At 41.9% G+C, this 16,211-nt stretch overlaps 3 protein-coding genes across 3 annotated transcripts in view; all 3 read left to right on the top strand.

The window, feature by feature from the left end:
- The window catches only part of dph6 (diphthamine biosynthesis 6), a 53,740-nt gene extending 50,860 nt beyond the window's left edge, over window positions 1–2,880 (top strand). The window contains exon 15 of the mRNA XM_079175108.1: window positions 2,656–2,880. Within this exon, the coding sequence (XP_079031234.1) occupies window positions 2,656–2,774 (119 nt within the window). The 3' untranslated portion in view covers window positions 2,775–2,880. The remainder of the gene's footprint in view (window positions 1–2,655) is intronic.
- Window positions 2,881–6,798: 3,918 nt separating this feature from the next.
- LOC306707282 (putative zinc finger protein F56D1.1) lies at window positions 6,799–8,562 on the top strand (the record flags this gene model as incomplete). The annotated part of the gene is made up of 3 exons (XM_079174676.1): window positions 6,799–6,901; window positions 7,165–8,453; window positions 8,548–8,562. Exons 2-3 carry the CDS (start codon window positions 7,224–7,226, stop codon window positions 8,560–8,562), a joined length of 1,245 nt encoding a protein of 414 aa, XP_079030802.1. The 5' UTR covers window positions 6,799–6,901; window positions 7,165–7,223.
- A 2,365-nt stretch (window positions 8,563–10,927) lies between these two features.
- Window positions 10,928–16,211, top strand: part of aqr (aquarius intron-binding spliceosomal factor) — a 44,676-nt gene continuing 39,392 nt past the window's right edge. Inside the window, exons 1-11 of the mRNA XM_079175088.1 lie at window positions 10,928–11,022; window positions 11,482–11,586; window positions 12,051–12,107; window positions 12,330–12,370; window positions 12,480–12,515; window positions 12,614–12,734; window positions 12,876–13,016; window positions 13,950–14,018; window positions 14,128–14,228; window positions 14,334–14,410; window positions 15,589–15,653. Coding sequence (XP_079031214.1) covers window positions 11,512–11,586; window positions 12,051–12,107; window positions 12,330–12,370; window positions 12,480–12,515; window positions 12,614–12,734; window positions 12,876–13,016; window positions 13,950–14,018; window positions 14,128–14,228; window positions 14,334–14,410; window positions 15,589–15,653 — 783 coding nt within the window. The 5' untranslated portion in view covers window positions 10,928–11,022; window positions 11,482–11,511. The remainder of the gene's footprint in view (window positions 11,023–11,481; window positions 11,587–12,050; window positions 12,108–12,329; window positions 12,371–12,479; window positions 12,516–12,613; window positions 12,735–12,875; window positions 13,017–13,949; window positions 14,019–14,127; window positions 14,229–14,333; window positions 14,411–15,588; window positions 15,654–16,211) is intronic.

Raw genomic sequence — 16,211 nt, 5'->3', positions numbered from 1 at the left:
ATACGATGAGCCAAGAGATACTATAAACCTCTGTAGAGCTGAGAACTACAGAGTTAGGTGATATTTCTTAGTGGGCTCATCACGACTAGCAACCTCTCTCATCTGTTGTTGGTATCAAGTTATTGATTGTAGCTTCTTTGGGGGAGGACATTTTCCGTTTCTCCATGGCTCTACTGCAGTGGTTTTCAACTTGTCTGGCCACCATCACCCCTTAGTGACAATCCAAATCGAGGAACATTTTCAATGTCTCAAATTTATTTAATGAAAATAACCTGTTCTATGCTGTGAAATAGCGGGTGTCTATCAGCATTACAAGGCATTAACGCCAAATACTATTAAGGAGTGTGAATAGATGGCACTCCCCTTCAAAAAATCCCCTTCAAAATAAAAGCAACAGATTTTATTTTATTTTTTCTTCTTTCGGGCAAAGGCCCGCGCGACCCACTGAAAACGGGTCCGCGACCCACCAGTTGAGAATCACTGCTCGACTGCACACACCCAGCCCCTCATCCTCTTTGTTCACTCTCCTTGGACTAAATGAACAATTTTCATGAGCCAACACTTGCTAATTACCTCCTCGTTTACCGGTTAATTTGACCAGTTTGGAAGTCAGTGTAGCACAACTAAAAACCACTGGCTCTGGGCCTTGGCCACCGCTTAAAAGCCCCATAAGCCCAGCAGGCATCAACCATTCCACTCAGGAACCTCCTTTTTCTCTCCTTTTTACCACTGCCGTCACTTACACCCCTCCTTCTATTCACTTAGCCTTACAATATTTATATATTAATCAGTTTGAACAAAAATGGCTTTTGATGTTTAGCATAAAGGGGTGTTGTTGGTTTTAGTAATGGTTTGTTTTTTGAAAACACAGAGATTTAACAGCAACCTTTTCAACTCCCTGTGTGTTCGCCGTGAAGCAGAATAATGGCTGGTCCTCTTGGGGGAGATGGTTTAGTTCCATCCCATTGCTAATGTGATGGCTTTTTTGAATCTTGCAGCCTCTGTCCACTGCGCCTCTCAATGAGGCGCCCCGTGTAGCCCAAAGGGGGGGCTGAGAGACCAGGGGATGGGGATTGGGTTGAATTTTGTGTGATTTTTTTACGGAAGCATTAATAGGGACCGGAGAAAAGCGAGCTGTCTTTTCTCGCTTTTCACAAAGCAAAGACAAAAGAACACAAAATTGCCTGGTCACTCAAGTCACCTTCACCCCACTGCTCATGTCTCTCATTCATGCATAAGCAGGCATGTCTGTGTAAACAGACACTGAAAGACACTCTCAAAGAGAGAGCGCAATTATTTCCTATCTGTTAGTACAAAGATTAAAACGTCCTGACATAAAAGAGGCTTAGTGCGCAAGGTGTGATGAAGGGTGTGTTTCTTCTCTTAATAAAACCATCCCGTCTGTGATCTCTCCAGCTCACTCAGTTGTCAGCTAGCCATCTTCAGAGAGGATCCTGCTTCCCAGGGAGCACCACATGCTCTGATAACACATATTTAGGCTTTTAATGCCCTCCAAAAAAAGGGCCTGTGTTCAGTGGGGGTATTTTAAGCTGTAGTGCATATTAGCTAATTAGGGTGTGTGGGCTCTTTGTAAGGATGTTTGGCATGCTGCGTGTGCTTCAAATGAAAGAGAATGAGGCTTATTAAATAGTGCTGAACCGCTCACGTAACCTCTCCGTCCTGATTTCTCGCTCTGCAAGTTCACTTAAATGTCAGTAGTAGATGTCATTTAAAGAGCATTGGTTTGTGTTTGTCCACTGAGACCGCAGGTTTAGTTGTCATTTCGGCATACATCTTATTAGACAGATGTGGTGGGTGAAAAATGATTGATTTGCAGTAGTGATGCTACTAAAGTGTAGCATACTTTTCCCTTACTATGCCAGATCACAGTGACCACACCCGAGTACCATCCAGCTTGGTGAGGAATAAGCCAGGACAGTCAACCATGAGACAGGAACACTTGTGACCAATTAGTGCACAGAGCAGAGGAGGGAACGGGCAACATCCCAGCGGGCTGCTGCTAAATAGACAGGCTGTCATCAAGACCAGGCTCTGAGACGCTCAATGAATTCTCACATGTCCACTGCCCGTCTGTAGTCCGGCCACACACACACACGGACACGCACACACACACACACACTAACAACATCTCTTGGCTCCAGTAAAACGGAGAGGTAGTCCCAACACAGCTTCCTAACATCCCAACACAACAGGAGCAGAGGATACATTGCACTAGACCCCCCCCAACAAGCTGCTGGATTGTCCAAAAGGGCATGTCAGGGTTGCCCCCCCCCCCCCCCTTCTTCTGTGTATATGTGTTTGGTTGTGTATGGCTCTGTGTGTGTGTCTGAGTTTGGGAGGGATAGCTTAGAGTTCAGTCCTTGCTGACCATATGTCTGCATTGCAGGGAGTCGGATTGGGGGTTTGTGGGGGGTCTACAATCTGCCAAGGATTTGAGAATGCCAATAATTTGTAAATAGGCCTGTGATCCCTGGTCGAAGGGTTAAGTGCAGCCTCTGTCCTGGGAAAGCCCCAGTGGGGCAGCTATATGAGAACCTAATGTCCCACTCCAACCTAACTTCTCATGAAACTAACGCCTCCCTCTTTTTTTTTGCCCTCACCCCCTTATCTTCCTCCCCGTCTTTACCTTACCAGGACTTGAAGAAAGTTTAAGAAGCTCTCTGGGAGAGTCCAGTCCTTCTGTGGCCCTGGTTCCAGTCCTGGACTTGCCTGATTCCCAGATCCTCCACCTGTCCTGCTGGCTCAGTTTATAGAAACACAGCCAGCGTCAACAACCAGACTCCAGTCATCCACATCACTGGAATTCATTTGGGCTTTTCTGAAGGAGTGACTCTGACAGCCCAACACCTCATGACTTACAACAGGACATCTGTGTATGTGGAAAATAAAAACTGCATAACCGCTCATTGATGTTGACTGTTTATCACTGCTGATTGTTGAAATGCAAAGCTGTGTCTGTCTGCAAGTGGGGTTTGATCGTGTGCGGTTCTGAGGATGTGTTTATTCCACTTCATATCCCAGAACCTATAGGCTTATAATTCACTTTGTCCTCCACCGGAGTTGAATGCTGCAGCAGCTGTTCTTCTGCCTCGGAGAAGAGTCTTAATGGAACTTCTATAACCTGAAGCTGCATACCAGAGGACTGGAGACCATAGTCTACAAAAGGAGACACCAGCAGTGTCCCATTCCACGAGGCGATAAACTGTATCCCCTGATATCCCACTGTTTCTGCTGGAATTTCTCTCACCGCGTCAGCTAACACCCCTCATAAAGGCCTAGCGCCACCGCTAACACCATCTGTTCAGTTGTAAACCTGTAGATTTACTGTGTGACTGTTTGTGGCAGTGTGTAATGTGTGCGGATGAGGGGACTGTGTTCCTCGCTCTCATGCTCTATGGGATTCAAGGTGTGTTATTATTGTGTAATAGGCAATCAGCACCGAGCACCTGAAAAGATTAAGCCTCTTTATGTTTTCTATTGATTCTAAGGCAACCTGGTTAATGGGAGAGGGACACTACAACACACAGCTGCAGGGCAGGTGTGTGTGTTTGCGTGTGTGTGTGTGTGTGTGTGTGTGTGTGTGTGTATGCGCTGGGGCTGTCAATGGACATTGTGACGATGTGGGACGAGAATAACACTATTAACCATTGCTCCTGGAACATTTCTTTTCTCAAAGATCATGAACCGTATTGATGATCGAGTTGGAATGCTTCTTCACTCCGGCTATTCTCTTCATTGTGCTTGTGATGGCGGCAGAGTGGAGTGAGCTATTGATCTTCACCTCCCGCAATGTTGTTTTGATTGTTGTTATCAAAAATTGAACAATAGAGGCAGCCAATAGGGCCTGGAGATTTTTATTGAGGGTTGGAAAAACACAAACAAGCAATTATTTATGAGAAAGAGCAAGCCGATGCTCCGTAAATATACAGTGTGTGTTAATGTTCACTTGTTTGGTTTTAAAGGGCCTCACCAGGGGGACATTCAGACATTGTTGAATGATGCAGCTGTCCAATGCACACTATGATATAGGCGTGTTTTAATACAGTACTTTCATTATATACTTGTACACCCCAGTCAAGTAAACACCAATACATTTATTCCCACATCCCACTAAAAAGGTTTTCTTTGTCAATTGTATTCTTTAAATTTCTAAATGTGTGTAACAGTCTGAATGCCAAGCAGGGCATTGCCAAACAAGACTGTGCTGAGCAAACGTGCACGTTCAGCAGTCTTGGTAAAGATTGAGAAATGTTTTTTTTTGTCCAAATTGATCAATGAAAATAAAGAAACGGCACACACCAGCCCAATGCATTGCAATTAAATATGTCCACTGCATTTAACTCTTATTATTAAAATCCCACATTTGCAAGACATTTCTGTATTGAGGTTTGAACGCATGTGCTTTTTTTCCTCTTAGTGGAGCAATGGTTAAATTACAAGGGTTTTATAACACAGCAATACAAGACTCAACATTTCTGTAAACACAGAGCAGCGCTGCCACTAAAATTCTGTGCACGACCGCCACTTGTCGATCACACTATAAACAATACATTCTGTCTTTCAGCGGGCCTGTTTTCATGCAGACACAGGCAAAGCAACAAATATCATCACACCCTCATCATAGCCCATGTGATGGCCTGTGGCAGACACATTTCTTTGTGTTTTTACCTCTGTGTTTCCTCACAAAATGAATAAAGACAGGGTGACATTTAGTTTTCTCTTGTGTTCTGTCAAATGTATATTTTCTGCCAAGCTGACCTGAAACCGCTCTGCAAACAAACTGGTTGTTGTGGCTAACATTGTCCTTTGTGCACAGTGTTCCAGCCTGCGGCTCTTGTCATTGTGGCCTTGCACATGGACTTTAACTGTGTGTTTCTTCCTCCAGGCTAACCAGGCTGATGTGTGTGACTCTCTTTCCCCATAGCAGTGGGCCACAGTAGGGGAGCCCGGCTCAGAAGCGGCCGCATTGCACGAGACGCCTCTTGGAAATGTGGTCTGTTTGCCTCAGTGACTGTGGGTTTGTTTGTTTGCATATTTGAATCATTTTTGTTACAAAATGCATTGTTTTCTTCCCCTGACATATTGTGAAAGCATGTCTTCATGGTCACAGCACTGACTAAATGAAACTTGCTCTAACTGTTGAACTGGTAAGCCATCATATGCTATTTAGTGGTGTCTGCTGCCCTCTTGTGGTCAACATAAACTGTAATTTAAAAGCTAAATAGTTTTCAATTCCATTTGTGCAGTATTTCCACAATACTGAGTGCCACAAATGTATACATTAAGCATTAAAACAAGAAATATTTTACATTTATCTCTCTTCTATAATAGATCACTGATATATTTGGCTCAATGTCCTGCGTTAAGACACTAAAATATAGAATTATTTTCTAAACATTTCTAATTGTTGTTGTATTTTGAATTAATGTAAGTATTTGCATTTTTGTTTTTTTTTATTCTTGATGGTCAACAACTCAGCTTTATATTATAGTATATTAAGTATCTTTAATTAACCCATTTTGAGTAAACACTTAAACATGATTTAATATTTTGCTACACAAATTTCATCTTTTCGAAATTTTCTTGAATAACAACTTAATCAATAATCAACAATGACAATGATTCATTTTTGTCGATTAACTAAACGAGTTTACTTCTAGATATAGGAATATCAAATGTCCAGAAAAGCTGAGGGGAAAACCATAGAAATATATGTACTGTAAATCCAACATGGTCTGAAAGCCTTTGGTTGGGTCTTAGGCCTGGGTCTTGCTAGTCTAAACTAGGTTCACAGACCAAACACTACACCAAAACCCTAAGACACAACACAACTGAATCACAATGCTGTCTATTGGTAAGGCCTTCCTCTGAAAAGTAACATTATTATATTTTATTAAACATGCCAAAACAGAGGCATATGTACAATGACAAAACCAAACAACACTTGGCGCAGCACAGACGAGCAAATCCCTCGGCTCAGAACTCAGAAATTGTATTTACATTTACAGAATCATAAATAAATGTGTGAACCAAAATGAACATATCAGAGGGAACAGCTGGTTTAAATATGAAGTGGAAAAGCCCATCGCATGTGAAATTAACAGAGGAGGAGGACTGCTAACCCACCAGTCTGCTGCTTACAACACTGGTACAACATCACTGCCTTTTACTATTACAGTCAGAAGGCATGACTTGTTGAGCCATCTGAATAGCAAACATGTATAAGATAATTAGTGTACTTTTCACACCATAGCCTATATGCTCTGTATGCTGTTTATGTTATGTAATAGGCTACATACACTGATGGGATTTACAGTAAAAAATTAAACATGATCATGATAAGGGACTCTTTTTATTTTTTCCTCATTAATAAAAAAAATGTTTAAGTACGGGCACGTTTTCACAGAGGTGCTATATGATTGCAATAAAGTCGTCGATGTCTGTGCTAAGTTGTGGAATGAGGTTTGATTTGCAGCAGCTTTGGCCTATCTCACGTGGGACACAGCAGAACACTTTGTTTTGACCTACAAATGAAAGTAGGCCGAGCTGTTTTCTGTTCAAAGCAGAGCTATTGAAAGGGTTTGTCATCATATGGGTAGGTTTAGCATTATGATGGCACGGTTGTATCATTTCGCATAGCCTCTGTATCGTCAATCTAAAAAAAAATAACACCCGTTTTCATGCGGTATCCCGCTCTGGCACGGACCGAAAACCTTTGTTTCCTGCCGTACATTTGTGAGGGACGTACATATTTGTTGCCAGAGCAACATCCGGTGACGTCATCTCGTATTGTTAGCAAGAAAGCTAACGAGCTACAGACGCTGCCAACTTCTGATGAAATGAGTTAAAATAAGACCTCAGGCAACTCCAAACGTATTTAGTAAGTACGTTTGACTGTATTATATATTATGTATTATATATTAGTCATTCAACACACGGCTTGTTAGCCACCTGCTGCAGATTCCCGCAGGCTATACTGTTACCGCCTTTGTCAAATTCCTAAAACAGGAAACATATTTTGAATGTTAATTAGCGAGGTTAGTTGCATTTTATTTATGGAATCACATGTATCCTATTGTCATTGCATTTATTGTAATTCATGCACGCTTGCTTTAGGTTGTAATGCTTTATTTTCTTCTCTAGGTCTAATGAGAGGATAACCACTTGGGAGGGGAAACAATCACGAATGTGGTGATTTGAAAATGCATCCGTGCCCTGTTTGTCCAAAATCTTTCCCCTCACCATCTAAACTTCAGAGACATTATCTCATCCACACTGGCCAGAAGCCCTTCGTCTGCACAATCTGTGGAAAACCTTTCACACAGTCTGATCATTTAAAAACACACTTGCAGAAAGTCCACCATCCAAGGCTTCCAACAGACTGTCTACTACAGGATGCCATTGTAACGCACAACCAACCAGTAAATAACAATAAACCAGCAGCAGGGATTAACACACGTGGCAGTGGTAATTACAATGTAATGCCTTCGATTGTGTCATCTCCTGTGACCTCCCAGCGAGAGTGGAAAAGAGAAAATGTGGCTCACAAAACTGGAAATCCACCTAAAAATATGTCACTTGCAAATGATGCCTTGAAGACTCGGAGCAGTATCTCACATGTTATGGAGCCAATAACTCAGGAGCTAGTTGATTCTGCAAATGGAGACGCATCTGTATGCAATACCCACAATGGATACACCTGCAAAGTCCGCTTGAAGTCGTTTACTTCATCTCCTCAGCGTTGGATTCAATCACCAACTCATAACAAACCAAAACAATTTGAGAGGAGCAGAGAGTCAGGCCAGACTTTTTCTAAACAGGCCTATTCGAAAGGGCCCCTGCAGTCACAAGAATTGAGCTCCAGCGGAAGCAAAATGACTTTGAAGCACCAGTGTCCGAAATGTCTCAAAACCTTCTGCTCGCCATCCAAATTGCAACGGCATTTCCTCATTCATACGGGGATGAAACCCTACTCGTGCATGATCTGCCGGAAAGCCTTCAGACAGAAGGCACACTTGAAATCTCATTTAAGTACAGAAAATGAATGTTCACTTTCTGTCGGTACTGAAAGGAAAAAGCAAAGGTTTTGTAATAGCAGACGAGCCTCGGGTCTGCAGCTTCAGTCGACATTTCAGCAACGTCCCACCGGCCATCGCAATCGTGTGAATTCCTCAGTGGAACTGGAGCTACAGTGTAAAATAAATGTAAATGCTGTGCGGGACCTGGTCGAGACTGAAGTCAAGTCAGAAGCAGCCGTAGAACCAGAGCAATCGTTCAATCAGTCAGATGAACAAGAGCAGCAACACTTCACACAGCAGTCCTTGAAACCATCCCAGAGCATGGTTTGCAACAGGTCCTTGCAGTTGGAAGGTAATTCAGTGCGTCGTCATAACATTTGTAGGAACCTAAATGAGTTGGGAACTCCTACCACTGTGCAAAACAGCAATAATGTGAAAATGTCTGATTCTGAAGAAATACGTCATTTATTTGCAGATCCCGTTGACTTGAACATCATTGTCAAACCAGAAACATGGAGCGTGAATTGCAGTGATTGCAACGACCCTCTTCCTCGGGATTGTGAGGTAATCACATCAGCAGAACGGCAGAGGGAAACCTGCAACGCCGCCAGCGAGCGGCAGAAAATACATGGGTGCCATACGTGTTTAAAATGTTTTCCGTCGGTATCAAAACTCCAAAGGCACATGATGACTCATACTGGACAAAGGCCCTTCGGCTGTGAGATGTGTGGAAAGAGGTTTCGTCAGAAACCACACTTGAGGATCCATTTTCGCACACACCTGTGGTCTAGATATCGCAAACAACGATCATTGTATATCAATCGGCCGCCTTCTTGCAGAGGTGGGTTCAATAGAAGGATTGCAGCAGACGTCCCAGTCCAGGACATGTTACTACATAAGGACTTTGAGACACACACTATCAGCGATGTCGTCTCCCTGAAACACCTGGATCAGACCCTCTCCATGGTAATTATTCAGAATGACAACCGGGAATCAGATACGATGTCGCCACATACCTCAAAGAAAAATGAGGTTGTGCGAAAGGTTTCCACAGTGAGTGTGAAAAGGACACAGACGGCTAATTCAATGCTAAATCCAGCCAACGTGCAATACAAGTGCTTGCGGTGTTTAAAGTGTTTCCCAAGTGCCTCTAAATTAGAAAGGCATGAGATGGTACACACAGGCTTGAAACCATTTCACTGTGTTTTGTGTGGGAAAGCATTTAGGCAATCTTCACATCTGAAAACCCACGAAAGAACTCACCGTGAGAGGAAACCGTCCAAGGCAGTCAATCAACAGGAGAACGTTAGAAAACTGAAAGCAGATAGTCAACGGCAGCCAAGGATCAGTGTTCGGATCCCTCGACAGAATATATCTGTGAACAAAGACGCGACACGTTTAAATTCTGATGTTGCAAAAGTTAATGAAGTGAGTGCATTGCTGTGCACCAGGCCTGCAATAGCTGTCACAAAAGTGAACAATCTCCTTAAGACAAACTCTAAAAATAGCATAACTTGTAAAAAAAGGACAGTTCACACATGCCGAATATGCTTTAAGACCTTTGCGTTTCCGTACAAGCTCTCAAGGCACTTGGTCACTCACTCTGGGATGAGGCCATACAAATGTGCCTCGTGCAGCAAAACCTTCACACAGCTCGGACATCTAAAAGTTCACGAGAAAAGATGCAGACAGGGTGACAGGCTCTCACAATATATACAAGGAGAAATGATAAATACCAACCATCTCCAGGATAAATGCCTCGATAACCTCAGTGATTGTACAGATGTGAATGTGGAAGCAACAAGAGAGCAGGTGGAGTCAAGTGTTGGAAGAGGTTCATCGTGTTTCTCAGAGGCATCACACACTGAATGGTTGGCAGGTTCAGAAGTAGGCTTACAAGAGGAGAACAGTGAATTTGAGAAAAAGCTCAGAGATGATTGTTATCAGGCTTCATGCGACTATGATCCGGCTACAGACCATTATAGTTACTCATTTCCCTCTGAACTTTCCATTGAAATAGACAAGCTTGTCCAAAATCAAAACATGGCCGCTCCACTTTTCTCACAGTATGAGAGCAATGCACATAATGTAGAAGTAGCATGTCAGCCTAAAGGCGACGAGCTGCTTAATGATGAACCTGTCACTTTGTTGGTTGAGAATCAAATGCAGCCAGACGATTACTGGTGTGAACCACTGAATGTGTTTGAGTGTGACGTGTGCTCTGCGAGTCTTGAGAGCGAAAACGATCTTGAGCAACATATTTGTTCAACTGATGTTCAACCTAAAATGACAGACTCAGCTCGGAAGAATCGTTGTGACATTTGCTTCAAACATTTTGTTTCTCCCTCCAAACTTGAAAGGCATTATCTCATCCACACAGGTCTGAGGCCGTTTCGCTGCGACATTTGTGGCAAAACATTCACACAGTCATCACACGTCAGAACACACCGACTGACTCATTGATAATCAACATTACTGTGTACTATTTGTTTTTTGTGTAAACTTGTATTTATGATGATCATAATTTGTCAGTAACATGATATTGCACTGTGTTGATTGTTTAATGTTATGCAACACCCTTCATGTCAAATTCCTTGTATATGCAACATACTTTGGTAATAAATGGTTCTGATTCTGATATTTGGGTTTACTGAATGTATGTACAATAAGTAATAGATGTCTAAAAATACAGACTTATATATTTTTGTATTAAATTCATTCATATTTTATTGTGCCTCTTGTTGAATTCGTTTTGGTTTTGTTATATTTATTGGTATAACATGTTATGATAGCCTCTACGTACCTAAATTATAAAAGTTTGTTATTATTATTACATGGTAGGAACGAAAGACTTGTGTCGTACTTGGGGACGATTTTAGGGACGTACCTATTCAGGAAGTCAGTCGCAATCAGCGCGTTTTAGTTGTGTACATGTGTAACCAGTCGTCCAACGGCACTTACATTCATGCGGAAATAAACAAAGGTTTGTGAGCTGATTTAGTTATTATTATATATTTGCGTACGCTATGGGACAATCATTAATGTTAGTATAACTGTTATCCCCGAGTCAGCCTCTATATTGTAATTAGCTTAGCTTAGCTCATCACCTAGCTAGTATTGTGGAGCAGTTTAGGTTATCCAGTGTTCGTATTTATGACGCCTGCTATATTTAGAATGATACATAATAGAAACGTTTAGCATTTATATTGTCTTTATTAAAGTATCGGGAAAACCTAAGACTATTAGCGTTATAATGTTAAGAATTGCACACACATTTGACCCACTGAAGTTTTTAACCTAGCTAAAGTTAGCTACACTTCTCAGCACTGTTCATGTGTACAGTGGCCTCATGTTTGAAGGCGTTAGTTCAATACTAATAGCTAAGTCTAAAGCCTGTTGGTGTCCATCAGTAACTTCATATCATCTCTTATTTTTCCCACAGCGTTCATTGTAGCAGCTTGAGAGGGCCACCATGGAGAAAGAAACCCCGGCTAAAAAGGCTGCAGCGCCTTCTGTGTCTCAGATTAATGCAGAATATGTCACACAGGTAATGAATTATTGTCCATGAAACGTTACACCACCATTGTGTTGAAATACGTGATCCCATTGTGTTTTTATGCTAAAGACAGATTACCTCCTCACATGCTGTCAGTTGTATGGATTTACTTGTATTATGTCTCTGTTGAAATGAGCCAGAATGATGCTCACACAGAAGATCTTACTACATAGATGGTACTAATATGTGAGGAGTGTACCTGTGACAGAGGACTTGAGTATTTGTGCTGTGGATCACATCATGTTCAGTCTAGAAGAGAGTCAATTTAAATTGGAAAATTAACCAGAAGAGTCAAAATCCAATCCAGAAAACCACAAAAGTATTTATATATCTAGTTGAACCTCTGAGTATTCCAGCTGTACACATCCTGTAAGACATCATGTGTACCTTTATGAACCTTGAATGTTTATGCTGCAGTTTGTTACTACTGTTGATGTTATTGTTTCTTGTTTCAGTTGGCTAATAAATATTGGGCGCCGCATGCAAAGAATAAACTTCCCTTTGACGCCAAGGTGAGTTTTCTGCATTGCTGCATCTTATAGGTGTCAATTTCATTTTTGTAGTTTAACTGATTTTACAAAGTAAGTTGCAAAAACACATGTTCTATGCACTGTATTTATCATAGTGGTAGTTACTTGTGTGTTTTAGTTTGATACAATAAAGAGGTGCAACGGGCTGCTGGTACTAGTCATTTTGATGGGGGGGGGTCCTCTGTTCTCTGCTGTTTGTTTTAGGTGATGGAAGATGTTTATGAAAAAGAGATTCTCAAGTCCAAGTAAGTAAATATGTAACATATTTGCCATAAGCTGCTGAGTGCAATCCAATGAACACATGTTCCTCTTATTCATCTTGCGCTGTTGTCTTCTTTCACTTACATTTTTCAGATTTGCCATCAGAAAAATCATGCTGCTTGAGTTCAGGTGGGATACTTCACCTCCTCTTTTTAACGAAGCAGTCATTATATAGAAAACCTGATTGATATATATATATATTCATAAACGATTGTCTCACCTTTCAGCCAGTATCTTGAGAACTATCTGTGGGTGAACTACACTCCCAAGGTGTCCAGCAATGCCTACCTCATGTCCATCTGTTGCATCGTCAACGAGAAATTCAGAGAGAATGTCCCCGCTTGGGAGGTAAGAACTGCAGCGGCTCATCTAAGACTACCTCTCATTGCACGTGGACCCCGGCGCCTGAAGAGACCGTGTTTATACGAGTAACTGTAAAGACGGTGAAGGTAAATCTACAATATATATATTCTGAATTGTGTGTTTCAGGTGTTCAAGAGGGAGACCAGCCATTTCCCATTCTTCTTTAAATGTGTGATGGAAGCTGTGTTGGCATCGGAGGAGGCTGGCCTCACACTGAAGGAGCAGACGGTGCTGCTGGTCTTCTTGGACCACTGTTTCAACAGTCTGGTGTGTGTTCAATGCTTTCACTCAGTGGAGGAGTATCTCACTGTTAAATGTGTTATGCTGCTGCTTTTAAGGTCAATGAGGATGTTAGTTTTCATGTCAGTACAAAGATTACTGGGAGTAATATTTTGATCACAATATTTACATGATTTAAAAAAAAAAATCTGTACTGCGTATCTTATTATATATAGCGAAGAGCAACCGTGGTAACATGAACCACCCTATCGAGCATTTATTTTATAATTAAAATGTAATTATTTAATTTTATTACATCATGAATCAGGGGTTCTAGACATGGCAGGAGTGTTTATTAGTGTACGTCTGGATACGATCATTTAAAAGCTAAACCTCACATAACGAGTGCAGTTGAAGATGAGAACACTTCGATTACTTATTTCACTGGTATATTATTTTGCTGTGTACAACATCTGGGTCCAGACTCCAGGGACAGATGACAGTTCGTCAAAAACACAAAAATAAGGAAGAGAACTGTTCCTCCATTGTTTGAGGATTTGATTAACCAGGTTTTTTGTTTTAAACAGGTTAAGGCATCTCACTCATTATTTGTAAGCAATGCCAAAAAGCCTAAATGTGCCATTTGAGGACAAGTATTGGTAATATCCACTAGGGGGCAGTAGCAGACTAGGCAGGACCACTTTGGCTCCCACCCCTCTGCAGCCGCATTAAACCACAGGGAAGCACTGCAGATGTCTCACTTTAAAATCTGCTGCGATAGCCTCCTGCACTTTGATTGTATCCTATAAAGCCCTCTAAATATTTCAGCTGCAGACTTTTATCAGGGGCTGAAGTGTAATAACAATCTGTCATACACATGCAGTGCATTTTGACAACTCTCTATGTGTGTGTGTGTGTGGGTGTGTTTTTGTGTGTGTTTTTGTGTGTGTGTGTGTGTGTGTGTGCGCGCCCTCCTCCCAGGAAGTAGATTTGATCAGAGAGCAGGTGCAGCAGCTGATCTCTCTGCCTATGTGGATGTGCCTCCTTCCAGTAAGATGTCAACCTATTACCCTAATTACTCTTTTTTCCTGGTAGTTATCGGCACACCCCAGTTAATGAAGTCGTTTTGATATTTTCATTTGTTTCTGTCACGTTGCAGTCCAGACTCCAGCACGAGCTTAAGAAAGTTCCGAAGCTGCAGAAGTTCTGGAATCTAATCAAGAAGAAATTTGAAAAGATGGATGCTGATGCAGCTGAGCAGTAATATTGTTTTCTTCGCTTGGGTGTTCACTTCTACACAGACTAGAAAATTGTGTTTTGTGTCTGAGCTTCCTTTCTGATTTGCTTTATTTGTGTCTTCCTCAGGGCAAAGAAAGAGAGGGCCTTCCTATCAGCTCTCATTAAAAAGTTTCTTGGAGTTCTCGTGTCAATTCCGCCGTCAGGTAAACAGTGAGAAATACATTTATTTCGCCTGGGATGTCATATTGTTGTGTCCAACTACAAACACAGAATTAATTCAGAAAGAAGCATGACCCCTACATTTTGGTCTTATTTTAATAAAAGAAAAATAATGCATCCCTGGTGTGGATTACTACCTTCAAATATTGAGTAAAATTAATAATCCCGGGAGACTCTCCCTGCGGCTTTCGTCCCAAAGCCGGTCTTTGCGTGTGCTCTCTCTATCTTTCCCAGCATGATTAATGTACGCAAGTGCTTCTAGAGCGTGCACAGTGTCAGAGAGCACATCTCTTCAGTCCAGGGCCTTATTGCCAGTATGAAACTCAATATTACCCTCTTTTTTCCTCACTGGTCCAGTTGCACTACTCCCTCCTTTTCTTTCTGAGTTGTGCAGCTGCCGAGGGAGCGTGTGCTCCAGCTGCCACACAGCCACCGGCTCTGACTACTGTGTTGTAATGCAGGCCGACACAGAGGCCCCCCACCTGAATGCTAAAAACAGAACATGTGTATTTGTGTGTTTAGGTAGAATTCAAGCCTGACAGAGTAGATTACAATCTAAAGCCCCAGCAGGATCCACGTCACTCTAATGCGTGCTGCACGCCTCAACTTTAAGCACACACACACACACACACACACACACACACACACATACATACATACACACCAACATGTTTTAATGAGGGCTGAGGTCCCAGCATGCCGCTGTGCTGGCAATGCAGTACCTCACAGTGAGGCTCACACACTCGGCATGGCACCTTGGTGTTGTCCACATGCGTTTGCTGTCCTGTTTGCTGCTGCCTTTTAATTGAACCAGATTCAAGGACATTAATCAATTTCTGCATTTTACTTTACTGCTGTATTTTATTTCTTACACTGCTTTTTAATGTTTCAATCCATGTTCTTAATTGTTCTTTAATCTCCTTTTCTTTTGCCTTGTGTTTTTTATGTGAAGCACTTTGAATTGCCTTGTTGTTGAAATGTGCTATACAAATAGCCTTGCCTCATAGTACACAACCTCCTTTCCACTACAGCTCATCATCTTTTTTTTATTGGCCTTGTATGTTCACATAGTCTCTCAGATTGCATTAGTCATTGACAACATGCATTCCCTGAAAAGAAGTAAAGCGCTAATCTCCGTCATTTCCCCCTTCCCTTTCCATAGGGCCCGTCTGCATGGACAAAGTACATTACTGCGAGAGATTCATTGAGCTCATGATTGATTTGGAGGTAAGACATAAAGCTTTTTTCAGTTCTTTTTTTCCCCCAATCTTTTTCCATTTGTCCTTCCTCTCTCCCTAGATTGGATTGCTCTGTTTAAAATGTACACGGCAATATGATGCACCCGATCTTCACCCTGACTAAGCAGACAGTGATTTCCACCGTGTATGTACTGTGTATTTGCTTAATCATGGTATCCTGTTGAAGGAAGCGGTGTAGACATCTGTCTCTGCAGAGCTCATTTGCCTTCTGTCCTTCAAACTTCTAGCTAGCTCAGGTCCACAGACGGTGGCTGAATGTCCAGTCTCAGCTCCACCCTGTGTGCGTCTCTTGTCACTGCTGTCTGCAAAGCTCTGCAGTATTTGAAACAGTAGTCTTTGGTTGGAGTATGAGAGGTTATTTTCAGCCTGATGGCTTTTGACATTTAGTATAAGGTGTAAATCCCAAATCCCTTTATGAACCATGCCAGTGTCTGAAGGAGTTGATAAACAGATGTTTGTTTTTTCTTATTCTATTAACAAAAACATGTCATATTTTCTTATTTGCAAATATGCATTTTTACTTGTT

Source organism: Pholis gunnellus (genome assembly GCF_910591455.1).
Source record: "Pholis gunnellus genome assembly, chromosome: 15".
NCBI classification, from domain to species: domain Eukaryota; kingdom Metazoa; phylum Chordata; class Actinopteri; order Perciformes; family Pholidae; genus Pholis; species Pholis gunnellus.
The sequence above is the reverse complement of the archived record's forward strand: the minus strand, read 5'-3'. Positions and strand labels throughout refer to the sequence as shown.